Raw genomic sequence first — 27,503 nt, 5'->3', positions numbered from 1 at the left:
ATGTTGTGCTGTATTCTTTGCCCATCTTTTACACTAAACACAACCCCACCAATCTTGGTATCATCTGCAAATTCAGTAACCTGCCCATCCACCTTTTCATCCTGGTCATTTAAGTACATCACCAGATACTGTATCTCTAAATAAGTTGGTTTTAGTGGATTTTCATTGCCTTTTGAACATTCAAGTAAATGCTACTTACTAGAACAACTTGCTGGAAGCACAGTTTTAATGGGATCAAAGCAAGGTCTGGGGGAAATGTCAGCTACATTTTGATTTTATAAAGAGTGGCCAGTGGCACTGCTTGCAGTGGTGGTAGAGAGGCAGATACATTAGGGACATTTAAGAGACTCCTGGATAAGCACTTGTGTGGGAGGGAAAGGTTAAGATTGATCTTGGGTAGAGGCATAAATAACTGTTCCACTGTCCAACAAATGGTAACTAATCTACAAAGAGCATACAGGTTTAACGGGCATTCAGGCCCAATGCACACAAGACTCAACAGTAAACGCTAGTGATGGATTTTCAAAAAGACAGCTGGGTGAGGAAATTATGGTAGCTTGATTAACTTGCAGTATTTAATTTACTAATTAACTCTAAGAGCCATATTTGCTTGTATTCTCAAACCTACCACGCAAAGGAACCTAACTGCAAAAAGCTAATTTAGCAAGCAAATTGATTAATAAAAAGTTTAATTTTTTTGGTACACAACTGAAGTTACAGTTTTTTTGTAGGGGAAGGTTTCACCATCATTGACATCAGCCCTGTGCAGCTGTTTTCAAACCATGTTCTGAAAACATGCATCCTCCACTGGCTGTAAACTTGAATGCCAACAAAAGAAAAGGACTTGCAGAGCTGAAGTGCCCAGAACAATTCCTCTTCTGTTGTGTGATGTAAAAATGCTTTAAAAATAAGTATTCACATGAATCAAGTACCTCATGAAGGCAAAAAATTAACTATCCAATGAACTTAGTATATTGCAAGTTGGACTGTGCTTTTAAAGTTAACCAATTTCCAAGTACACTCAAAAAAGTAACCAACTTCATCTGAACCACAACTTTAGGATTGTACAATTATAAAATAAGATGCACACATTTCCATTCACAAGGATACCATTAAAATTCAAATACTGTTTAGTTGAAACTGAACAAGCACTCAATTTTGATCTGGAAAAATACAATAGTGTAGCTAAAGGGAGATTACAATATACTTTGTCCTAGTTTTAAAACTTCCTCCTCCTGTAAATTCTTGATAGTTTACATGGGGACTAACAGTTGTACTTTGAAATGACCCCAGTCAGCAACATGCCACACTTAAATTTGAATTTCAATCACCAGACCTGCAAGATACTGTCTCTGGGTCTTTACGTCCTCCGAAGCTTAACTGCTGAAAGCTACAAACAACTTGTACCCCCAATCATGTTTTCTTGTGCTCCCAAATGAACAGCAACAATCCAATTGGTCAAAAAGTAACTGCAACTGACTTTAGAGCTAAATTTCAAGTCAGATGATGCCAGCAATAACTTTTATTATATAGAAAATGAAATTAAAACAAACCAGTGTGATCACTGTAAAGCCCTTAATTTACATCTAGATATTACAGTAGAAAATACAGGAGGTAGAATGCCAAATCAATTTCTGAACTCTGAAATTCAACTCTACAACCCCTGTTGTTTATTAAAAATACAGAACATGATTTCAATTGAGTTAGTTTCAGTCCTCTTCACTTTCAGACTCTGATTCTGTGGAAAGAATAAAGTTACAATTAGGATAGGCAACTGGTGAAAAATTACCTTTGAAAAATACTTCAATTCCTGGAAAAAATATCAAAGAATGGATAACTATGCCTCACACAAACAAAAATAAGCTTGTGGCTTTAACATATGGATGAATGCAAAGTGCTGAAGTTTGTTTATCATTGAATGCTGTAGTAAATTAAAGCAGCTGCATCTCCCTCAACATCAAATTCAAGCATTCCAGGTCTTATAGATTCTCCACCTTTTTTCAAATACCCAAATATTAATTTGTACTTATTTTACAATTCAACAATTTTGAACCTAACAGACAAACCTCCACGTTAATCAGAGCTTGATTATCAATTGTGCCTTGTTCTAACTTCAGTTTTCAGTGCTGGTAATCTGACCAGTGCCCTTAATCTAACAGCACTTCTTTCTTACAATTGGTTGTGACAAATTCTTGGACATTCCACCTCCCAATTCTAATCCATCTAATCTAGTTTGCATCTTTAAGACTACCCTTTTAAGAGCATTGTATGGTTTTCTTCCTCAAACTGGTCCTTCAAAAACAATTTAATAAGCACAAGTGATTTTTTTTTTATATAAATCCAGTTAAGCAGATACTTTGTTTTTGGAGATGGCAGATATGCAGCTGGTCCATCTGCTAAACACTGCTTTACATCAGCACCAAACAAGGCAAAGTTTGTGATGATTTCTGGTCGAACTGAGGTGCCTTTCCTGCCCATACACTCAAATTCACTCACACCACAGTGCCATATTAAAAAGTAGCAAATCCTGGGTTCAGGGCAGGTACTTTAATATTAAGCAACAATTTTAAAGTTCACCCAATTATCCAATGCAATTTAATGCATACAGTACAATGCAAACAAAATCTTCTAATGCAAAGTAATAAACATCTTTGTCAAAGTCATGCCTTCGTTGGCTGGGCAAAGATTGTAAGCTGGGGAAAAAAATTGCTGCTCATCTTGGAGGATGACAAATAGATCTCAATGGGGCTACCAATTTTCCATCTTGCCCAAAATCTAGCATATCATTGAAATATTACACTGGACTGTGCTCAAGTCGTAAAGGGGTGACTAACAGCCATCTTACTGAGACCAAATCAAATAGAAGAATGGGATTTTATTTTAAAATCCCAAAAAAGACCTACCCACCCCCTCAAACAACTGATCATAACTGAATTATAGATAGGAGTTCCTACATTTACAAAAGGACCTTTGTACTACCTTCTTCAGCATTCTTGAGCCATTCAACAAATTTCTTCATCTGCTCCAGGAAAATGCTTCTCCCTTTTGCCATATTGGGCTCTCTGTACCACTTCAAAATTGCTTCCTCACTCAGGACATCAGCTACAAATGTGAACAAAAGGAACAAAATAAAAGCTCACAAAAAACAAATCTAAGCTGTGTGTAGTTCTGGTCACCATACCATAAAGGATCTGGCTACACACAAAGGATACAATAAAGATTCACACGAATGTTGCCAGGACTGAAGTAAAATGGAGAGACTGAACAGACATGGATTGTTTCTCCTGTACAGAAAGAGGCTAAGGGAATAGATCATAAAAGTCATGAGGGACAGAGTAGATAAGACTTTGTCATGGTAGAGGGGAAAATATTTAGAAGGGAAAGGTTTAAAGGAGGAGGGAATAGTTTAACGGGTACTAGGCAAATTTCTCTGTTCCACTAACACCTCCAAAAGGATGATGGTTATAAGGATTGAGCTGCCAGAGGAAGTGCCAAGACACCTGGGATCAAGCATGTATGAGTTGGACCAAAAGGTCTCGTTTCCATGCTGTTGAATGGTATTCCATGAAATTTTAAGTTAAACCAAAGAGTACTGATTACTTGGCTTTAAAATTTATTATTTAAAAAGCAGCCATGTTATATCCAGCTGTTATTTTCAGAAGCTGCACCACAGTATCTCAAAACTGCTCACCTCAAAAAGTGAGGGACTGCAGAGAACGAAAGAGGACTAGTCTGGCAAATCAGAGAGAGTAGAAATTTTTCCTAGATTAATGCATTAGTGGAAGAACTGGAAGCACTGATGTTTGGGCAACAGCTATTAAACCAATATTAGTGATCTGGCTGACAAGGTCAAATGCCATATTTGAGTCTTCTAATACTAAACTGGATGAAATTGGGATTATGGAGGAAGAAGCTTCAGAGATAAAGACAAAAATCAAGACATGGACATCAATTAGATGTTAGATACAGCACAATTAAAAAGGTCAGTTACTATGGTGCACAAACCTGAAAAGTGATCAGAGATTGGTTAATACTGATGTTCAAAATAACAGACATCTGCAGTCACTGAAAGTCAACAAGTCAAATGATAGAGGCAACTATAATAATTTTTTAATTGAGGATTTATTTACAAAAGTTTAGCACTAACAAGAGAACCTTCAATTGGTAGCTGGTGAATCTTTGGAATTCTCTGCACTGGATGGTCATCTACGGAGGCTCAGTCAAATTCAATAAGAACAGATTTTGGCATATTAAGGGATATTCAATGACTATCAGGGTAGTCAAGAAAGGTACTGTAGTAGACCAACAACAAGTCTGAATGATGGTGTAGGATCAAATACTCTATTAGGCTAGCCATAAAATAGAATTTACCTTTGTAAAAAAGCACCACAATTTTTTGAAAGGCCTTTATGAACTGAATGTTGTCATAACAATATTCCTGAAGCTTCAGCAGCAACGTCAGCTCTGATTGACCTTGGGTGGTAAAGGCAGCAAGGAGAGGGCTGTATTGCTGAAAACAAAAATAATGGAAAATATAATCACAAGAAACATTATACTAAAACATACAGAAAACAATTTGTATTCAAAGTACAGATCTGGAAATAGCACTCTCTTCAATATTGTATCTAGAAAAGGAGCATGGGTAACAACAGTAGGACACAGAGCAAGGGATTTTAGAGCAGGGACAAACGTGTAATTTGAACCTTGGTATAAAAACACATCTAACTCAGTAGCCATATTTCAGTACCAAATATTTTGGTTGAGTACCTGCTGCACCCCCCAGTGTTTCAGAGAGGGTACTAGAGGTGAATAAAGAACAAATCACTGAATAAATTCAAAAGGAAAGAAGAGTCAAAGAGTACGAGTTCAAAACACGGTCTTGAAATATTCAATGCCTTGAAAAAGTATTCAGCCCCCACAACTATTTTCACATTTACTTTCATTTGCTACGTGGGAAATACATTGAAGTTGGTCAAGTCACAATGGGAATGCTGCTAAATACAGACAAATCCTGTTTTAAAAAAAGCACTAGCCCCTGCTGGAAAGCTTAAACTGGTGAGGAAGTTGGTTCGTCAGCAAGACAACAACTCAAAGCACGCTGCCAGAGTAAGCATTGAGTGGCATCAAATGAAAATTGATGTCCTTGAGTGACCCAGTCACAGCCCTGATCTTAACCCAACTGAACATTTGGCAAGACCTCAATTGCTGTCCTCTGCCACTCCAACTAACTTGGCACAGCTCAAGTAATTTTGCAGGAGGAATGGGCAAATCTTGCTCCATCATATTGAGCGAAACTGACAGGCCTATACTAAAAGACTACTAGCTGTGACAGCTGAAAGAGGTGGTTCAACTAAGTACTGAGCAAAGGGGGATGAATACTTTTGAATTGCTGATGTGTTTTTTAATTTTTAGTTTTACTTTTTATCTGTTTTTGGACTTCTGTGGGGAAAAAGGAGCATGTGATTCACAAATGAAAATTCTCAGTTAAACTGATCAAAATGTTGTAATCTTCAATAATGTGACCAAAGCGTTGGAGACTGAATACTTTTTCAAGGCACTATACTATCAGCCAATATTGAATTGAATTGAAAGCAGCCTTGAAGAGCTGAATGGCCTGCTGTGTTTGGTGTAACTAGTTTACAAACTGCAAATTAAAAGTTCTTAAAACACGATCAAGATCAAGCAGAAAAATTAAGGATAACTATGTACAGGGAGATGTATTATGTCATTTCCATATTGAGACCAATTTCAATTTGGTATAGAAAAATGCTTTTGCATTATTATGTGAGTCACAGTGGCTATAATCCATTTGCAAAATCTAAGCTTTAAAGGCAATTACAGCTCACTTCTCCAACATGACATACTCCCAGAAGGTTTCTACAGTAATCACATCTAGAAGATGATATTACCCTAACCCCACATAAAGAACAGCAAATTGATACTAAGTCAGAAGGTCAGTCTTGATCTTAACAAATGTAAAAGCCTGCAGAGGTGTCAAACAGTTTTCTTCAAATTCAAATGTGATGAATAAACTAACAAATCTGGAGGATGGGCCATTCTCTTCTGTAGTCTTCCTTTCACCACAGCAAAATTAGCTGTGGACTTTTACATAAAGTTATAATAAAACTGACATAAAATTCTCAGTTTCAAACATCCCCTTGGAACCACACATAAACTAAATGCACAATGAATTTCACAACTTGGGACTTTCCATTAATAAATTACAAATGAGAAAAATCATTTGTTTGAAAGCAAATGGAATTTACCTTTAAGTGCTTAATGGCTTGTTCTGTTAGCAGTTCCTCCTTCTTGTTCCATTCCACAGCACCCATTACACAGTTCCAAACAATACTGATCATAGTCTGTTCAGAGATGCTGTTTTTCTTCATCTCTTCTTTGGCATATGTGATAATCTTAAATGGATGAATACTATTAATTTTATTCATATCCTTCAAACATTAGTTTTACATCAGATTTTCCATACAACATAAACAGTCTCATTTTACATTTCTGGTACCTTGAATGGCTGACAGAGCAAGCATTATTACTCAATTTCTACCCTCATTTGAATGACTTACAGATTTGAGCCAATTTGAATTGACCTTATTGGTGCATGTCATGCTAAGAACAGAACTGCCCTAAATGTGCAAGGTGAGTGTAGAATCTGCTGAGTGGAGAGGAAAAAAAAATTCATAAAAAGATTGATACAGACTCCAGATCAGAAACACCTATTTCATCATCACATCTGTCACTCAAGGGTTTGAATGCAATTAATCTAAACATTTTATCCACAAGTTAACATTTTTAAAATGGTTGTATATTATCCACTTTCAGAAGTACAGCTAGATTAAAGCATCTTCTAAAGCACACATCTTATGGAAACATTAAAGCCTTCAGGTACTGTTTTTAATTACCCAAGACAACTAATTATTTTACAGACAAGTCCATCTGTTTAGATACTTGTGTTTTTTCCTCAAGTATCAAAATTAGCAAACTGAAAACAAAAAAGTTATAATAGAAATTGTGCGAAGATTTATTTAAGCGTTCATAGCAACCTTTTTAGGTTTGTTTAGTAATACTACCTCTTTGAGGGGATCACCACGGGCCATTTGATCTTGGAGCTCCTTCTGTAGCTCCTTCCGTGCACCAAGAGATTGCTGGTTGCGGACAAAATCAGCAAGTTCCTTTAAACCAGCATCAGTGAAATATTTGACAAAGTGATCAAAACTTTGTTTGTTAGCTGGAAATAACTCCTGCAAAAAAAAATTTTAAACTATATAACTATCTCATAATATTCTTTGGCTGGAACACAAAGCTGATAACTGATACATTTTTAAATGAATCCCTGTATATTGAACTGTACCATCCCCAGGAAATGACATTTGAGGAGATCCTAAAGTATCTGTAAAGGAAGATGTACAATATAGCAAAAGACCACAACTATGGCAGACAAAGCAATTCACAAAAACCAGATTCATAGAATTAAATAGCACAGAAGTAGGCTCTTCAGCATAACTTCCCCATAGTGACCAGATTGAGCTACATTCAGCCAGAGTCCCTCCAATCCATGTTTCTGTCTGAATGCCTTTTAAACAGTGTAATTGTGCAGAAGTGCAGCTACTGAAATCTCAAATTGCATGCATGAAATGAAAGGATTTTTTAAAAAATCAAGGGAAATATCTTCCTGCAAACAGATCTACATTCATTCATTTTATTAGCTGCACCTGTATATCAGTTTGTTAATGCAAATATCAAGTCAGCCAATCGTGTGGTAGCAACTCAATGCATGAAAGCATGCTGTTGACATGGTGAAGAGGTTCAGTCGTTCAGATGAAACACCATGAAATGATTGTTGGTGCCAGGTAGGGTAGCATGGGTGGTTCAAGCTGACAAGAAGGAAGCAGTAGCTATATCAGTGGCTTTCAGATGAACATCTTTAAATGCACAACACATCAAACCTTGAAGTGAGTGGGCCACAGCAGAAGACCACAAACGTAGCCATTTTATGAGGTAAAGCAACAGACAAAGCATTGCTGATGATGCATCTGCAATTCAAACTTTATATGGAAGATTAAGCTAAATTTGGAGAGCACAATTAAAATATCAGCTACCTAATTTATAACATGTACATTTTTGCTGAGATTTCTTTCATATTGCACTTTTACAAAAAAATTTCAGCTTGGGCATTTTGAACACCAAGCTAATAAGAATACTGAACTTGTTGACAACAAGGCCTGAACTACATGATTAAATCAAAGCAATAAATACTGCCAGGCATACTGAGTATTTCAAGTTGTAGTAATTTACACTTGAAATGGGGGATAACTTCCAGGGGGGAAAAAAAGGAGTTTAAAATAGTTGAGAAAACAAAGGATTCAAATTTTTCCTTAAAAACTCACCAGTAATCTGTTGTCCATGCTGACCTTGCGAAGGCTCCCAGCAACAGCATTAATGTCTTTTTCAGATATCCAGGATTTGAACAGTTTTACAGCAAATGCTGCTGAAACACCTGGAATGAGAACAGAAAATAAGTGGGCAAATAGAAGTTAAAATGTTAAACAGATTGTTTTACCCTATTTAACGATGTTAGCATGTACTCTAATTAGTCAGACAGCATCTATGGAAATGAATAGATGTTTCAGGCAGAGACCCTTCATCAGGACTGAGATGGGGAAGATGCCAGAATAAAATGATGGGGAGAGGTTAAGCCAAATGGGTGGGAAAGGGGCCCAAGAGGAACTAACAGGCAGGTGAGAAGCAATGTTCCCTCTAATTTTTAGTAGTCGGTGTGCACAAAAATCTTTTGTGCAAATTCTTTTCCTGTGACAAAAGTATGTGTACACTGAGTGCAGACATGGCAGAGTGTATGTAGGTTTACAAAATATTTGACATAAAACTGCACAGAATGACAAAATAGCATACATTTTAAGTCACTCAGTTATTCTTTCCTCTCTCCTGTCTCTGGCATTTACCCATTCTTTGTAAACTCTATCTAGTCTAATAGAATTTCCATCCAATTGATAGCTTTTGGTAGCAGTATCCTAGATACTGTTTTCTTATCTTGTTAATTTTGCCTCGTGCAAAATGAAGTGAATCAATTGCTGAAACAATAGAAGCATCGCACACCTGCAGCTTAACTATTCCACCAAAAAAACCTTTTATAAACAGTACAATCTTTAGATCTGAATTTGAAGTACAGAATGAGACAATTGTTGACAGATATGTCTGTAGTTTCATCAACTGCTAACGTGTGGAAATCTGCTGATGCTATTTCTTCAAACACGTCTCTCTGAACAATATAGTTGATAGTCTCCAGAAATTTGAACACATAATTTTTGCTTCACCAGCTGTCTCAGAGTTGAACATACTTTTCCATATGTTCATTAATGTGTTGAACTGAATGTAGAGAGTTATTCATTTTAACAGCTAACAACACACTGTCGATAAGAATTTTGATTTCCTCTGGGTTTGATCGTTTTCGCCCTTGCTCATCTGCACTCAACCGTAACATGCGTAGCACTCCTGTAACGGGTAATCTGCAGTTCTTTTGCGCTTCATGCCCTTCGCTTCTTTTGAATTCGACATAGTGGATCAATATTTTTTGAAATAAAACTTAGTAAGCTATCTACAGGATTTGAAACAGATCTTTGTAAACTTTACGATATGAACACTGTCTGCCAAAGATGGCTGCCACCGTGATGCAGCTGTACAAACCAGAACAGGAAAGGTGAGGTGACGTAAATTAGTGACATGCATTGTGGTATTTGAAAAAAACTGACTAACTAGTTAACGGAAACATTTAGCTAAAAGATTATTTTCAATAAGTATAATTAATTACATTTTAGGTAACCTTTTGTGCACATATTAATTTCCTTTGTGCGCTGGTTGAAAAACGTGTGCGCACATTTTTGAGGGAACATAGGTGAGAAGTAAAAGGTCAGAGTGAGGAATACTGAGGGGGTGGCAAAGGAGAGGGAACGTTTTCCAGACAAAATAAATACTCATGCCATCAGGTTGGAAGATACCCTGACAGAATACAAGGTGTTGCCCCTCCATCTCAAGGTGGCCTCATCTTGACACAAGGGGAAGCCCTGGACTGACCCATTGGAACAGGAACCAAAATTAAAATGTTTGGCCACCGGAAGTCCAGCTTACAGCAGATGGTGCAGAGGTGCTTGTTGAAGCGGTCCCTCAATTTACTAGGGATCTTACCGACGTAGAGGATGCCGTACTCGGAGCACCAGACACAACAGGTTCACAGGTGAAGTGTTGCCTCACCTGGGAGGACTGTTTGGGACCCTGCATGGAGGTGAAGAAGGATTTAAGGGCATCTGCTGACTCTCTCATATTTATGATATACTCTAGTTATTTGAACCAAAAATCTACTAATGATGGTTTCGAGATCTGGTGCAGAAGGAGGATTGGGTATGGGGCTAGTAACACTGTCCTGTAAAAACCAAGTGCTACAAAACTCCGAAGATTTAATTCCCATGAGAGGAAGGATACACCAAGATGGGCTACACCTGGGGACAACTTAAAAGACCGGCCTAGGACAGAGGACTCTGGCGAGTTGCTGTCAGCAGCCTACGCCACAGTAGGGATGTTAAGTACTTACACCAAACAAGCACTGCTCAAAACTATAGAATTTTCTCAAATTGGAATATCTTGCAATACAGGATCTCTTCAGGTTACAAACAGCCTACTTATGTGCGTATTTGGGGGACCAGGGTGATGAATTTGCCTGTGGGCCTGCGAACATCTTCTGCCAGGTGGAACTGTATTCACAGCAATACTGAATTAAACACCCTTGTTGCCTACAGTGCTCTTGACTGGCCTAAATTTTTTCCAAATTAAGTTGTTTGGGTTACAAACTGTTCTTGGGAGCAGAAGTCTGTTGAAACCTGGGGAACCTGTACAATTCCAATAATCCAGCAGCTACCAAGAGTCTTTGTCACTTGTGTCTATGTTACAATTTATTGACCCAAAATAAATCAATGCAATTAAAAACACTATACTCTGTGGCTCTAGCTAAAAATTGAAATCAACCCATTTATCAAAAAAGGTTTTTCACAGCACTATGAAAGTGAACCAAAGAAAAATTAGAAAGATGAACGAGGGCACTTTAGCTCAATTTGTTGCAACAAGACCTTCAATTCCGTTGTTAAGCAATGATATTTGAGCTACATTTGAAATCTAACAGCTTAAGTGGCTGCAACTGAGCTGCTATCATCTGAAGCTCTGGGATTACCTCAAACTTCAGCCCTAGATGCTACTGAAAAGTGGCTTTTAGTATTAACAACTTTGTAAAATACATTCAAGTGTAGATACAAATGACTGGTTATCATGTACAGAAAAATTCATAACTCATTAGAATTTACCTTCCTTAACCAAGTTCTCATTAAAGAGACTGCTCAAAATAGAGGATGATAATGTTCCATTGCTTAACAAAATCCCAGTCAGCATTGCTAACTTAGTTCGTTCAGATTCTGTGAATCCCTTCAGGAATAGCAGCAACTGAAACAAACCACAGATGTTAATTAGTCTCATTTGCAATCATAGCAGGAAATGTCCAATACAGAAAACAGAAGTAGAATTACAAATTCACATTTGACACATTAGATTTTCACAAAGTTTGAGTAGGTTCAGTCCTTAAGGGTTACTTATTTTGCCTGCAGGACACAATCCTGTGCGCTAAACTGTCTTTAGCAGGTCAGAAACAGATTTTAGCTGATTTCCAATTTCAGCGCAAAAAAACAGCTTTACTCATGAGCCATTAGTGAAGTAGACATTGTGATAAACCCATTCAAGTTTGTGGCTTAATTTCAAAGCAAAATTCAACTCAATCTGAAGATATCTCATCAATAATAATAATAATAATAATAATGTTTAAAAGTGATGCAGATTCGTTTGCAAGATGTGCAGTACAGGGAAAATCATTGCAGTGGGGATGGAGGTAGAGGTGGGGTGGAAGTGGAAGGAAAAATCCAAGCAGGAAAATGAAGCTAGTGAAATCAGCAGTCATGTTCTTGAATGATAGAGCAGGCTATGGGGCAGTCATGATTCATTCTCGCTGTGAAACTGAACCATATATTACCAAGAGCAAAAAAGCCTTCAGGCAGCCAAAAAAGTCAGACCTTCTTTATCTCATCTTCAAATCCTCTCTCCAGGTATTTGTAACGCCTGATCAATTTATTGAACACCTGTGAAGCAAAAAGAAATTGCCAGAAATCAGGGAATGTTGGCAACTTAACCTGCTATGCAAAATTTTAGTAAGTCCATCAAAATGTGGCTGATCATTAAGCAATGACCAACAGGCAACAATTTACAGAGAAACAAACACTAGACTTTTTCCAGCCAAACAGTCCTTACTTAATGAGCAATATTTAATCATATGAGCATTAATGGAATATTCATTCAGAAACTGAAGCTCAACCAATTAAAAAGCAACTAAAAGCACTGGAGGAGGAATGCAGGTCAGGCAGCATCTAAGGAGGGAACTGGACAGGTGATATTGTTTCAGATCAAGACCCTTCATCTTAAATATGTTGTGTGAATATGAATCTGCAGTCTATTTCTTCCCTTGCCTGCCTTCCTCCTCCCCAACATTGCTTGTTCCAAGTTTCCCTACTAAACTTCAGTTGCAGCCAATTAAGAGCACTTTTACCCTTGGGAAATGTGCAAAACCATACAATTTTTATTCAGCAGTTCAACATCAACAAATGCACAAAATACCACAAGATTGTTTATGACGCAATTACATTGTCAGTGTAATTGTTAAGTAGATTAATGAAGCACCTTAAAATCTTAAAATCACTACAAATAGTTACTAACAGCCATCCAAAACCTGGAAGGTGGTTACAAGATTTTGTAGAACAGTAAGAGCTAGAAGGAAGCAACACTAATTTCAGTATAGAGTTTAGTAGAGGCTGCAGGAAGTAGCAAAGGGGTATGGAAGAGAAGGAGAAAGGCAGGTAATAGGCAGACTGAGGATTCATATCCACAGCATATTTAAGACGGAGAATTCTTACATCCACATTCAGCCTCACAGCATCATTCAGCAAGTGCTTAAATTCTAAACCAAAATCCAACAATGTGTCTTAGAAGTTAATTGATAAAGCCATTTTTCAGGTATTGACTAACCAGAGTATTTCCAGAACATATTTCACTTTCATCTTGTTTTTATAGACCTATTATTACATTACCATCCCTTTCCAACTATTCAACTGCACTCAAACTAGACCACAATTGTTACCATGAACTTTTAAGTCAGCAGGTTTACAACAACTTACACCTAGCAAATTAAGATAATCTGCAATGGGCAACTGCAGCAAAAGAACTTGCAAGAAAGCTTATCAAATGCCATACCAAAAAAGTTTCAAATATTCATTTTACTGCTTTTTAGAACTTTCAGCAGAAGATTAAATTCAATGCAAGCATCTTTCCCTCCACTTCATTAACAGTAATTTACCTGAGCATATGCACGTATTGTCTCCAGGTTTTCTTGAGCAGCAAACACACAGACATCTGTACGGGTCACGTTATCAGCAAGGGTACCACCTGGAGCTACAAAAAAAATTCAAAAGCTAAAGCAGATTCTAATACAAAATAACTGGTCTCTCCAAATTTTATTTTACTGTACATGCAACAAATTGAACTCAAAAAATTAAAACACAAGATACAGAATAATTTCAGCCATTGATCCTAGAACCAAAGGAACTTGAAAGAGACAGGGATCGAGTCCCAGTAACCCACAAGCCATTTGTCTCAGTCTTTAAACAATGCAAGTGCACAGCACATTTAATTGGAAGGTGCATATTTAGGTGGTGCAGGGGCACAAAAGGAACAAACCAGTCTTGCCATCTCCCTACAACAAAACCTCACTCTAATCCAGGTCTCCCCAAGATCCTTGCGAGCAAAAGCTAGAGCAGCTATAATTGATTTAACTTGGGTGACAAGGCTGTCAACAGCAAGATGATGAAAATAGAACTGGATTTGCAAAGTTTGAGATTACAAAATGATTAGAGATTAGGAAGACTGTGGAAAAGGACGGAAATTTGAACCATTTAAAAACATCTGAGAGGGCATACTCCTTTCTCATCCCATCAGTTGCACCATTGAAATTAACTTTCCAAGAGGAAACATTCATAAATTGTTTCTTATAGCTCACTTACTGTTTGTAATATCTGCCAAGTTCATCTTCATTATTCCAAATCCAAGGAAATAACCAAAATTAATAGATTTATACTAGCTTTGTTCCAATTAGTGCATGCTGGAACACATTAAGATTAAAATTTTCCCCACCCCAAAGTATCAATAAATTTACAAAGTCCGTCTTCACTTCAAATGCCAGGATAAATTAAGTTAGCCTTAAGCGAAGTCTTACCCAGCATCCCACCGGCCACCAAGATATCAAATAGGGTCTCGGCATAGCGACGATAGTCAAGCTTTGCTCCAGAAGCATCAAGAAATTTTGTTACAGCTTCCAAGTCACTGCCATTTTCATTCAAACCTTGGATAATAGAATCTTGGAACTGAGTAGGCTCAAACTTCTCTTTTTCATCTGCGTATCAAGAGATTCATTGTCAGCATGGTAGGTATTAAGCAAACAAATGCCTATAGCTTACAAATAAACCCTACTACTTAATCTTCAAATGTACAATATCATAAATGTTAACTAATCAGCAGGGATGACAAAATGCTGTTGTGAACTTATTTAGTATAGCAAGCACCTCATTCAAGTATTGCTGACTTGTGACAGTGGAACAAATCAGTGCCAAATCAGGTAAATGCCATTTTGAGTTCCTGATACAAGGATATTAGTCAAGTCAAAAGAGACTGGGGTTAGACCCAACTGAAATATGATTTTATATAAAATCCTCCATAAATTGAATTTTTCAATGCAGGAAAGTAAAAAAAAAAGCAAACCAATATTCATCACCAGATACAGTACATGTTCCACTACTCAAGACAGTGTTAGGGAGAACACAATATTCAATCAAATTAAGGAGCACTACAATATGAGTAGCTACCATTGATACTATTCAATAATTTGGACAATCCTATTCCGATAGCTTCCAGTTCCCAATCCTACTTGATTTTTGTGAAACAGCGTTTCATGGGTGAATCACTGGGGGGCGGTGGAGGGGGAGATTGTTAACAAAATTAATGCAATGGATTGACAAAAAGTCCCTTTTTAATGTATTAAGGAACAGAATGGAGGTAGTCATAAACATTTACATATAATATGGTATAAAATATAACACTGTAGTTGAGTTAAATCTAAACCTTACTGCTGTTCACATCTCAACTTGCACTAAATTTCTCATCAATTACTCGTAAACTCTGACCTGCACCAACTTAGAGGGAGGGGAAATTATGGAGAGCTCTCAACAGAACCCTTGAATTACCCTTAGACGACTGGTTTGCAAAACTACTCATTTTCTCCAAATACAAACAAAGAAAAACACAACCTGCAAGATATTCCCCAAACATTTTTCCCTATTTTGCAATGTTTAATATTGCTTACAGAAGGAAAACATGATTAAGCATGCAGACTTACACACAAAAAAAGCACAAGTCAATTAGTATGCAGTTAAACTAGCGGAAATGGGCTTTTCAACTCAGTCAAAGCATTATTTACACTAGGTGCATTTTTAATTCCGTTAGCATACACCATTCTTTTCAAAGGCCAATTAGCCTATCAATCCAAAAGTCTTTCAATAATCAAAGCAAGCTAAACCACCCAGAGTCCTGTATAATGACGGAAGCGTAGAGAAACTCAACATAAGTAAGGCTTAACCCAAGACTGTGAAACAAAGAGGGCAATCAATGTTATTGGTTGCACCAGCGTGCCATTCTAAAAACAAGTATACATTTAGCTTCAGAAACGTACCTCTTTTCCTAGTTTTAAAACGCTGGCCAGTTAGCGTTGGCTTCTGCTGCTTTGGATTATTCATAAAAGACACCCTGTCATGAGAGAAAAAGGAACTTTATACATTTATCATGTCTCAACCAGTGTAGATACTTCTATCAATTTGCACATTTTAAAATAATTCTAAGATGTAGAAAACAAACATGCTGGAACTTAATCTAAAGAAATGAATTACATTCAAATCAAAAGGCACCCACCACAAAACAAACTTACAAATAACAAATTTATTGTAATTTTCAAACTAGAAGAACGTACTTTTGCTCCAAGTTTTTGGTTCCTAGGACTAGAAGTACTTACAGCCTCACACACTGCTGCAATTAACAAGCCGTTCTATTGCAATGATCTCCAGTTCAACCTCAAATCCATCATTTACACAAACTGAGGTCACTCAAGCACAGTAGCTCAACTTTTCTCAAATCCCACACTCACTACCTGATGTTCTTACACTGGCTCCCAATGCAGTAATTCCCAGAATTTAAAAACCATAGAATATTATTCTCTTGTATTTCATGAACCACAATCTTCTGAAATTCTGCCCTCTTATATATTTGAGATCTCTGAATATTAGCAGCAATATTTTCAGCAACCTATGCTCCAAAGTCTGGAATTCTCCCTTAAAAACTTACACATGGCAAAGGCTTTGCAGAAATAGCAAAAATATTTCCACATTTCTCAAGTGTTTGGGGATGTGGTTTGTACACAAACATTTGTCCCATAGGGGGTGTGTAAAATTCAGTTAAAATTCAAGTGGATTTCAATCCAGAAAAGTGCGAAGTGATGCGCTTTGGAAGGTCAGTGACTGGATTTTTAACAGAGTGGGATCCAATCCACAGGTCCCTCAAAGCTGCCGTGCAAAGCTGATGGTAGTTAAGTGGGCATATAGTGTTGGCCTTCATTAGTCAGGGGACACGCTTCAACATTGCAGCTCCGTAAAACTCTGGTTAATCTACACTTTGAATGTCGTGAGGGTTATGAGTGTAGGAGAGAAGGGTTGGACTGGTCATGGAGGTCGACCTTCTATAATCCGGCACCAATGGGACCTGAGGAGTGCCAGATTAGTGAAAATGCCGAATTACAGAAGGATCACATTAAGCAATAGCTAACCGCCTCATCATACCTTTAAAATATCTTGTAAATCAGTACAAGTTAGATAATAATGAAACAAATATTAAATGAGTAGCAAGTGAAATTTTAATAAAGTAATATACTGTACAGGCACAGATAAAATAAAAAGGTACAGGTAAATGGTGCTGAAACTGGCACAACAGTTTCTTCAAAAACTGTTGATGTTGGTGGCAGCACATCTGGGTGAGCAGAAGCAGAAGTCGGAGAAAGGAGGTCTTCCATACGCCACATTTCAAGCGACCGCCAGGCAGCCAGGGATTCAGCACTGGGCTCTTCCCTCGCAGTTACTGAAGGAATCCTCATTAGTTTCTTTTCCTCCACCTAGTAATATGCTTAAATTCAGCGGGTCGCCACGTCTTATCTGCGGTTGTAGGCAGAAGAGAACAGAGTGCCAGCCGGGTGATGCCGGAGGGCAGTGTGTGACTGCCGGCAGCAGGTGAGAAGGCGGACCGACCCAGCATGCGCCAGCTCCCCCACCACTGGTGGGCGAGACCGTGGGTGCCAGGCGGCCGCGCCTCATGCAAATGATATTAATAAATTCAGGAAAACAAGCAGGAATCGCCTGTCTCTGCTTACAAGAGCACACCAACACGTGAACAGATCTAGCACAACCAAAACCATGCGCAGCAGATTGGTACGGCGGCCCGAGAAATTTGAAATCAGTGCCAGATTATCAAAGGAACCAGATTACAGGCAGTCGGATTGCCCTGTAGTTTTATATACATCAGCACAATATTACAAGCCAAAGGCCCCATACTGTGCTGTGCTTTGCTGTTCCACATTCTAGAGTGGGCAGAGTGTTGACAATGCCCAATGTATTAAGCATTTGTAATACTACAGCATTTCTTTTTCATGAAAACGTACTCTGAATACCAAATTTTCACCACTAATTTAGTGGAAAGTGAAAAATCACCAATTCCAAAATACACAGGTCCCAAAAACTGTAGTATAGGCAGCTCTGGAGGCAAACATATAAACATACATCAGCATTAACATAACAATGTAATGCACATAAAATGCTGCAGGAACTCAGCAGGCCAAACAGCATCCAAGGAAAAGAATCAACATTTCGGGCCAAGACCTCAGCATTAACAGTTGTTTGCAATGAAAATTGCTGTAAAAATACCAATGGAGATGGGGAAAAAAGATGTTATAAAACTGTACATCAGCAAAAGCTAAATTAGCCATTGGGGAAACTGCATAATGACAAGACAACAACACAAAAATCTACAAGTAGCCAGGAAGGTTAGGGGCAAGGGTGGGGAAGGGGAGAAGAGACACAATGAGGGCAAGCTTCCACTATTTATTAAATGCTCCCAATGGCATACATCTAAAATAGCCTCTAATAACCAAGTTCAGCTCCTAGCCTTCGCATATGGCTTAGCTATTAAGCCCACCAGGAAAAGTTTCTACAAACAGAAGAGGCAAAGGCAGGTTACTAGCACCTTAAAACCAGTTACACTGGGCAGACTGATTCGTGGGAAAACCCAATATCAAATCTCCACTACCTTGCTGATACACCCACTCTCAGGAGGGCTTCAGGAGTAAACCAGAGGAAAAATTCAGAGCTGGAGTCCTCAAGACAGTCCTGGGTAAAGTTCAACACTGACTGGCCAGTCCAACAATGCTTCTCGTGCCAAACCACGAAAGTCTGCCATTCCTTTGGATTCATCAGCTCTGTGGAATAGGGCTGCTACACAGGCAACAGCTTTGCACTCTCCTGGCTTAACAACTAGAATGCAATGTTTGTGGTCAACCCTGACCAGAGGGACTCTTCCACTAGCTTTGTCATTCAGTGAACTGAAGACCATCTGGTTTGCTTTGCTATTATGTTAGGAAGAGGCTACTCAGCCCTTCACATCTGCTTTAAAAAAGCCAAACTGACTGAAATACCAATTCTGCATTCCTATATAGGTGGTAGTAGTATCTTCAGGATGGTACCAGTGAACAATGTGACTAACAGTGACATCCTGCAGACAGGTCATGAAACTTTACATTTCTATCACAAACAAGAGAAAATCTACAGATGCTACAAATCCAGGCAACATATACAAAATGTGGAGGAGCTCAGCAGGCCAAGCAGCATCACTGGAAAGTACAGTCAACTTTTTGCTGAAGTCCTGCTGAAAGGTCTCAGCCCGAAACATAGAATATACTCTCCCCCCCCCCCCCCCCCAAAAATGCTGCCTGGCCTGGTGAGTTCCTCCAGCATTTTGCGTGTTGCTTACATTTCTATCAAACATGATTCTACTACTAAGCTGCATGCTGTTTGATGATTGTTTTTGGAACAATTGAGTGATCTGGCACTTTGTCTCTGAAGAGGTTTGGAGCAGAGTGTGCAATCTTGAGGCCTGGCAGCCTGGAGACCATGATAAACATCACCGGTTTGCTCTGATTGAGGTGTTAAGCAAAGTTGAAGTTGATGAGGAGGAGAGCGGAGGAGGGACAGGTGTCCAGTGCCATCTCCCTGTGCTGAACTGTTCTTCCTCTTCTGCTCGCTAGCAGCTGTGAAAAGTGTGGAGTCTTAGGATTCACATTGCAAAGATTAATCAGAGGGGCCATGGATCTGCTTTGGGGTTGATGTTGCATGTTTTCCTGGATTCTAGTTACTTTTTTGCTATTTTTGAGTGGAGGTGACCGAAGCGATGTGGGACACTTCAGTGAAGAATGCTTTGCCTTGCTGCTTGCAGTGGGCCAACAGCACAATGCTTAATTGAACATTAATGGACTCTTGGTTTGATGTTTTCTTGAACTGGTTCTATGGTGTTTCTTTGTTGCTGGCTGCCTGCAGGAGGATGAATCTCAGTTGTATACACACTTTGATAATAAATGTACCTTGAATTTGTGTAACTCAGCAATCTTCCAGCATGTCAGGAGTCGAAAAACACAAAAGACTCCTCTTCAGTGACAGGTGAAGTGACCATTTTTGTCCTAATGGGAAATATTTTAGTCTTTGTACAAAAAAGGCCTGATTGTCAATTTTTTTTCTACACCTCTCTACATGAGCCCCATGAAGATCCTTCAGGGGATGTTATAGAACCAAATCAAGTCTCCACTCGCTCCTCTAAGAAATACAAGAGCAGTCTGTCTAATCCTTCCTGATAAAATAATGTGCTCAATCCATATTCATCCAAGAAATCTTCTATCACTTTCAGTACATGAACATCCATCCTTAAAAGTTCTGTACACTGTACTCCAGAAGTGATCTTAATGTTTTACAACTGAAGTCTTATTTCCCTACTTGCACATACCTTTTGTAACAAGTTTGTGCTTTAATTACCTCCTTTACTTACACAGGAGCCTTCTGAGGCTAGACCAAGATGCCAGAACCCCTCACTCTTTCCCTTTTAAGAACTTTAAACCTACATAGTCTAAGCACTATGTATAGTCTAAGACTAAGCATAGTCTAAGGATTCCAGTTAATTGGGGCTGCCCTTTATTTGGGATAACTCAGAACAAAAACTACATTTAGAAAATAGCTGAGATTCCCTTCATTTATTTGGAACATTACGTCACTGAATTGGAGCAGGAGACTTGAACAGGTTTTAACTAGAATCAGTCACGTGCACTTGAGTGACTGTGCTTCCAACTACCATTTTTTTTAAAATAGCATCAGTTGCATGTGTTTTTGTTGAAAAAATAGTGATACCACTGACAGCTGACAAGAAATAAGCAGAAAGACCATTTGGAACAGTTTTGCTCACTGTGATTTCAAGCATTCAGGCTTGGAGATGCCAGAACAACAAGGAGTGAAAATGATGACTTGGAGGATACAATCATCTAAAGCACTGTATGAAGGCAGTCCCTTATCTGCACCAGGTATCTGACTACCATGAACTCATAGTTATAGCATTGTAGAGGTACTGGTAGTGTTAACATGTTCTGCATTTCACTTAAATACACAATTTTACTCAGTTACAGTAGTTTGTCTTTTTTATGAAAAAAAAGTTTTCCATGAAACTTCAGCTAATTGTGACAGCCACTTAATGAGGCCAAAAAGCACTGGCCCTGACCCTGATGTGTCCCAATTAATCAGAATCCACAGTACATCATGAACAATGGGAAGTGAACAAAATTCCTTTTGTTGGGCAAACCACTATGCAGGAAACCAAACCTTTAACCTGTTCCACTAAATCTATGGTTGCTGGAAACCTACCATACCCCACCAGACATGACAAAGTTGATGCAGATGCAATTAAATCAGTGTCAAATAACCAATGTCCTAATGCTTAAAGATGAAATAGGTGAACATAGTCAAGACTATCTTCAAACAGGTAAAGACACTCTACAAGCAACTCTTGCATGTTGTAGTGGTACCAAGATTTCCATATACACTCAATTTACCTTGTGATATGTACATTCCAATGAAGTTTCTGAATTCAAGTATCAGATTTTAATAAACATGAGATTTTGTAGATGCTGGAAGTCCATATTAACACACTGAAAATACCAGAGGAACTCTACAGATCAGGCAGCATCCATGGAAAGTTGGAAACGAATAAACATTTCACATGACGGGTCGAGATGTTTTGAGACAGATTTTAATTAACCCCCCCCCAGTGTGTTCTGATATCATAGATGTGCTGCCACAAATCATCTAACTTCTGGCAAAATCAAACTGAGTATTCAAAAGTTTCAAGTGACAACAAAGACCTTCAATCACTAATGGTTGAAAGGTTATTTAATTGACATATTCAATGTACTCTGCTTTGTTACCATAAATGGTTCGTAGTGCTAGCAATGTAGGGCAAGAACAGCTTCAACAGTCACAGGCAATTCTTCACCCAGAATCCTCTAAACTATATCAGATGCAATTGAATTCTGTCAATGCTTGAAGCCATTTCTCATCAGAAACAGAAATTGGAAGTCCAGGTATGACCTCTTGAAAAGTTATCTCACATAGAAAGTGACAATTCCTGAGTCACAGAAAAGATGCTCAACTGCTGTGATAGTCTTGAATGCTATCACCTCCTCCAAAGTAAAACCAATTAACAAGTGAAAACAAGGTTTTGTTCCCAGATGCTTTTTAAGCTCACTTTGACTGACAGAACATGGAGTCATCTTCACAAACTCCCACAGCCCTCAACAACCAATCACAGGAAAACCAATGAGTGCTGCAACAAGAAAGCAGCATCCATCAATGACCCAATCATCCAGACCATGGGAAGTAGTACAGAAGCCTCAAGTCCTACATCATCAGGTTCAAGAACAATTATTACCCTTAAACCACAGTGGAAAACTTCACTGATTCTACAACCTACAGATTCACTTTCAAGGACTCTACAACTCAAGCTCGATTTTATTTACAATTATTCTTATATTTGCAAAATGTCTTTTACACATTGGCTTTGCCCATCTTTGTGTGTAGCTCTTCAATGATTCTATTGTTTCTTTGCATCTCCTGTAATAATGACCCTCTGGGTAGTATATAGTGACATATACACACCCATATCAGGATGACTATAGCTTTGCATTTAACACAATCATTCCTACACTCCTAATCAAAAAGCTACAGAATCTGGGCCTCTCTACCTCCCTTTGCAACTGGATCATCTACTTCCAAACCAGAAGACCACATTCACAATAACATTTCCACATTGCTGATAATCAACGCTGGCACACTACAGGGATATGCTTATCCCACTGCTTTACACTCATGACTGTGGCTGGGCACAACTCAAATGCCATCTATAAATTTGCTGATGATACAGACATTGTTTGGCAGAATTTCAGATGGCGACAAAAGAGTGTACAGGAGGAAGATGTACCAGCTTGGCGAGTGGTGTTGCAGCAATAATCTCGCATTCAATGTCAGCAAGACGAGGAGTTGATTGTGGACTTCAGAAAGGGCAAAACCGGAGAACACAAACCAAACCTCAGGGAAATCAGAAGCAGAGAGAGTGAGCAATTTCAAGTTCCTGGGTGTCAATATCCCTGAAGACAATGTGGATGCAACATATTGATGCAGCTGTAAAGACAAGACAGCAGCTATATTTCATTAGTTTGAGATAAACCAAACCTTACAAATGTACAGTAGAGAGCATTCTTATTAGCTGCATCACCATCTGGTATGGGAGGGGGCTACTTCACAAATCTCTGCAGCTTGCTTCAGTCTTATCAGCTCCATCATGGAGACTAGCTTCTATAGTATCCAAGACATCTTCAAGGGCAATGTACACCATTAAGGATCCCCAGCACCCAGGACTTAACCATCAGGAAGGAGGTACAGAAGCCTGAAGGCACACACTCAACAATTCAGGAACAGCTCCTTCCCCTCTGCTATCCGATTCCTAAATGTATGTTGAACCTGTGAACATCAACTCACTACTTTCTTTTTTGCACTACTTGTTTTAAATTAACTATTTTATACCTAATGTAACTCAGTTTTTTTCCCTGTATATTTATAATGTATTTCATTGTACTGCTGCAGTAAAGTTAACAAATTTCATGATGCCAGTGATATTAAACCCAATTCTGATTCTTTAATAATAAATCTACGTTGAACTTTAACATTGCAAGTGAAATCAAATCCACTTTTATATAGACTCACCAGCAGACAGATGGATTTTCCATTTCACTTTTGAAAAATGACTAAACATGGTTCACTGTTTTTCACACCCCAGTTATGGTGCTAAGCCATCATGGAAATACTCAAAACTGCCTACTATTGTCAGTAATTCAACTCTGATGTAACTTGCTGGTGTGAAATTTTAGTTCAATGCCTCTCCCTCTTAGATACATGTAGCCAAGCATTTTTTTTTTAGTTTGACATCATATTCAAGTGCATCCAATGAAGTTTCTCCTTTGATACAGTGTTGAGTTCTTGGTTTATGGGATTAGAGATGTTCTAGCCAATTGTATATTGTAGTGAAAAACCATTATGCCACTGACTCAGATACACTCCCAGATACCCAACCTTCCAAACAAAAGCAACACTTGGGAAAAATATATACGGTTGAAAACAAAATGCAGAAACGTAGACAAGACTTATTTTTGGTTTCTTGTCACACATCCCTATATTCACAGAAAAGGTAATGAAAACCAAAATGCTAAATAATAATTGGTCATAATGGTCTAGCTAATGTCCAAATTCTAGCCTCCCTATTTCTCAACTAAACCTTTGTGATTTAAGCTTACAACTGTGATTTAAAGATATGATAGCTACATTGACCAGTGAATTGCTTCTGAGCCTAATTAGTAAAAAAAGTTAAATGAAGTACAAACAATGGCAAGAATTAATGTGCATTTCTAATTAAAGATCAATAACCCAAATACAAATAATTTCTCCCTGATTGACACCCAATAGCATTTCTAATTTAATTTTATACTACCAGCATCTACAATACTTTCTTTCAAAAATCAGGCCTGCTTCCTTTGCCCCTAAAGTTGCAAATCCAGAATTAGTAAAAACTATACAAAACCTTAATCTTTATTTGAATGCACACAGAATGTACAATAAAGGAGTTGACAAGATATCAACACATGCATGATCTAATAGTCATGTTGGGTGCATAGCCCAAGACAGCCAACAAACATCTCAGGTTATACAGTGTCTTTGAAAGTGCCAAAAGGGGAACAAGGCAGTAGCAGTGTTAAGGAAGATCTCAAAGTGTCATGATATGGAAGCAGTGGATACAAATGTAGAATACATTTGGGTTGAAATTAATCAACAACAGAAAAAGCAGCAATGGGAGTAGCCAAGACCCCAAAATGGGTCCACTCTATAAGGCACAGCATGAACAGGGACACATCTTTGAAAGGAACCACAATTGCCTTGTGAGAATTTAATCTACTGTACATATCGATTGGATGAACCTAATAGGCAGCAGTATCATCATAGAAGAATTTGTGAAGCATTTCAGGGATTGCGTCCTTTTACAGAAAGTATGCTATGGAACCTAACCAGAAACAGACAATTTTAGTTTTGGACACCACTAATGAGAAGAATTAGCCAAGAGATCACGTAGTTAAAAAAAAACTACAACCAGAATTCCAGATACAGTTTCAGGATGAGCATCACAGAACCAAAACTATCACCTTTGATATGAATAAAGGCAATTATAATTGTACAAAGCTGGAGTTAGCCTATTATCCCAAATCACCTAGGATGAGGGATTGGTAAATAGATGAACAGAGGCACATACTCAAACAGCCAAACAATGACACTCATCAAGAATGTTTGAAAGACTGCCATTCTCTCAGAATCAATCTTTTGTAAGCAAAGGAGATCAAGCAAAGTTAAACTGAATACTAGGCTATACAGTACAAAGTGACAAGGGCTCATAATAGGCAAGAGGGCTATGGAGATTTTAAATGATCCAGAAGTAACAGACTGAAATTGATTTTGAAATTACCGGTAAGTATAATACTCAAATAACAAGTTTCAAAAAATGGATATACAAGTAGGAAGGTGGCAAAGATGAGCATGTAAAGAGAATGAAGTTACTGAATAAACACCAGAAACCAAAATGGCATGCTAAAAAAATTTTAACATCAGTCTTCGCTTTGGAGGATCATGCAAATATTCCCAAACAGAAAAGCCATTTTAAATAAGAGGAACTTGCAAAAAATTCAATCACAAGGATACAGTATTAAACAAACTTAAGACTAAGGCAGAAAAAACAGCAGGATCCAATAGCCCACATCCAGGATTTAAAGATGGATTTAAAAATCTGGCTCCAAGTCTTGGAAGCAAGTGGGTATCTTACATTTCACCATCTGCCACCCTTTTGTTCTCACTCCTATCTTTTCAGACTCTGCATTGTCTCAACAATGAATGTCATATTCCAGCAACAAACTGGAATTTTCATCTATGCCATTAGCATGGACTGTAAATACAATCACTTTTGGAATGACTATAGCCAAAAGCCTACATGACCGTGGCAGTGAGCCTACATAAACATTTCAAATCTTAAGCTTTTTTTGCAGCTGAAAGTCCAAAATATGGAATGAGGCATGAAGTGCAAATAAATGTGGGAAGTTTAATAAAGTTCAAAACAATAATATTTAGTTTTCTAAAATGAAGTTTATTGCCAGCTAGCAAAATCTCAAAATAAAGGCTCATGCTGAAATGAGGAAGTTTGTACATTGCCTTTCTGCCCAACTAATCACTAGTGCAGAAAACAGCTTCATTTGAAAAGCTTATACACTTCCTACAAAAATCAAAGTAAATCATTGTTTATCTTTGGAACACCTTTAGCAAAAGACCCTTAAACTACCAGCCTACCATTTTTTTTAGGAAATTATTTCTTTCAGGAAGGTATATATGGATTTTAGGACAGATTTAAACTAATTCAGTTTATAACAGTCATTAGATAACTAATTTGTTTCTCTGAATTACATCCATACCAACATATTTTACTTCTGTGAAATAAAAGATCCTCCATTAAACAAAATCTTGAATCAATAAAAATGGGCTCCAAGCATGACAGCTAAAGAATTGTCAACAAGTGGAGTATGGCCTAATAATATTAATAGAAGAAACTTCCAACTTAACGGCCCTAGACCAGCTACTCCCCCAATAATTATTTTTTTTCTAGAAAGCAAATTGGCGGATGATAAAAATATTGTCCACTGGCCAAAACCATAGACAGGATTCCAGCATTTGCATTTCTTGTGCTTCTAGAGGAATGAGCGATCTAGTACCATGAGGGGTGCGCTTCAAGATTTTACAGCGTCGCCTCTACTCCCCCAGTTGTACCTCACACCCCATCACGTCAATTTCTTACTCAGTGACAGAGCGGGGACACGACGCTGCCTGATTTTATCTTGTCCCTTTTTAGACAGTAAATTCAGCCGCCGAAAGCCAATTGCAGTAATGGCGGAGGCACGTGTTTAAAGAGATTGAGCCGAGAACCAGACAGACCGAATAGCCGTCGGGGAGGGTGGGGAGAGGAAGGAAGGAAATCGGACAGTAACAGCCCATCGTTCTCTGACAAGATTCACCAAGGTGACTCTCCAACTAGAGAATTAGGACAGTGAGCGAGCGAGCGATCCGGCGAGCCGGCCTGGAAAGCAGCGAGCACGCCGAGCAGCAGCACCGACGATTTAATTAACCCTCCTCCCACTTCCCCGAGGCGCTGATCAGGCCTGTGCTCCCTCACAAGCCCAACGCAAGAGGAACAAACCGCTCTCCTTTCACAGCCGCCGGGTTCCCAACCAACGCCGACCCGCGCACAGCCTCGCCCTTTCCAGCCGGGCTTCACCCTCCCACGAGTGCGACCACTGCGCCCGCCAACGCGCCCCACAACGACAAAGCAGCATCGATACCCTGCCGTTTATTCATCATGCAACGTCCAGAGAGGCCGGACACAAAGGACTCACCGAGATAACTACAGCTGTACAAGTCAGTGACACGCAGAAGGACCGGACGACCATACAGTGACCTACAGTAAGAGCCCGGAAGCAGTGCGCATGCTCAGTCTTTGTACGGCCCGGACGATACCAC

At 38.6% G+C, this 27,503-nt stretch overlaps 1 protein-coding gene across 1 annotated transcript; it reads right to left on the bottom strand.

Moving 5' to 3' along the window:
- Window positions 1-672: 672 nt before the first annotated feature.
- Window positions 673-27,503, bottom strand: LOC140728245 (eIF5-mimic protein 2). Its single transcript, XM_073046722.1, has 12 exons — window positions 27,380-27,503; window positions 15,893-15,966; window positions 14,384-14,560; window positions 13,469-13,563; window positions 12,135-12,200; window positions 11,379-11,514; window positions 8,400-8,509; window positions 7,083-7,253; window positions 6,267-6,413; window positions 4,372-4,510; window positions 2,980-3,102; window positions 673-1,738 (listed from the first exon to the last, which is right to left on the bottom strand). Exons 2-12 carry the CDS (start codon window positions 15,954-15,956, stop codon window positions 1,710-1,712), a joined length of 1,257 nt encoding a protein of 418 aa, XP_072902823.1. The 5' UTR covers window positions 15,957-15,966; window positions 27,380-27,503; the 3' UTR covers window positions 673-1,709.

Source organism: Hemitrygon akajei, chromosome 5 (genome assembly GCF_048418815.1).
Source record: "Hemitrygon akajei chromosome 5, sHemAka1.3, whole genome shotgun sequence".
Lineage (NCBI taxonomy): Eukaryota > Metazoa > Chordata > Chondrichthyes > Myliobatiformes > Dasyatidae > Hemitrygon > Hemitrygon akajei.
The sequence above is the reverse complement of the archived record's forward strand: the minus strand, read 5'-3'. Positions and strand labels throughout refer to the sequence as shown.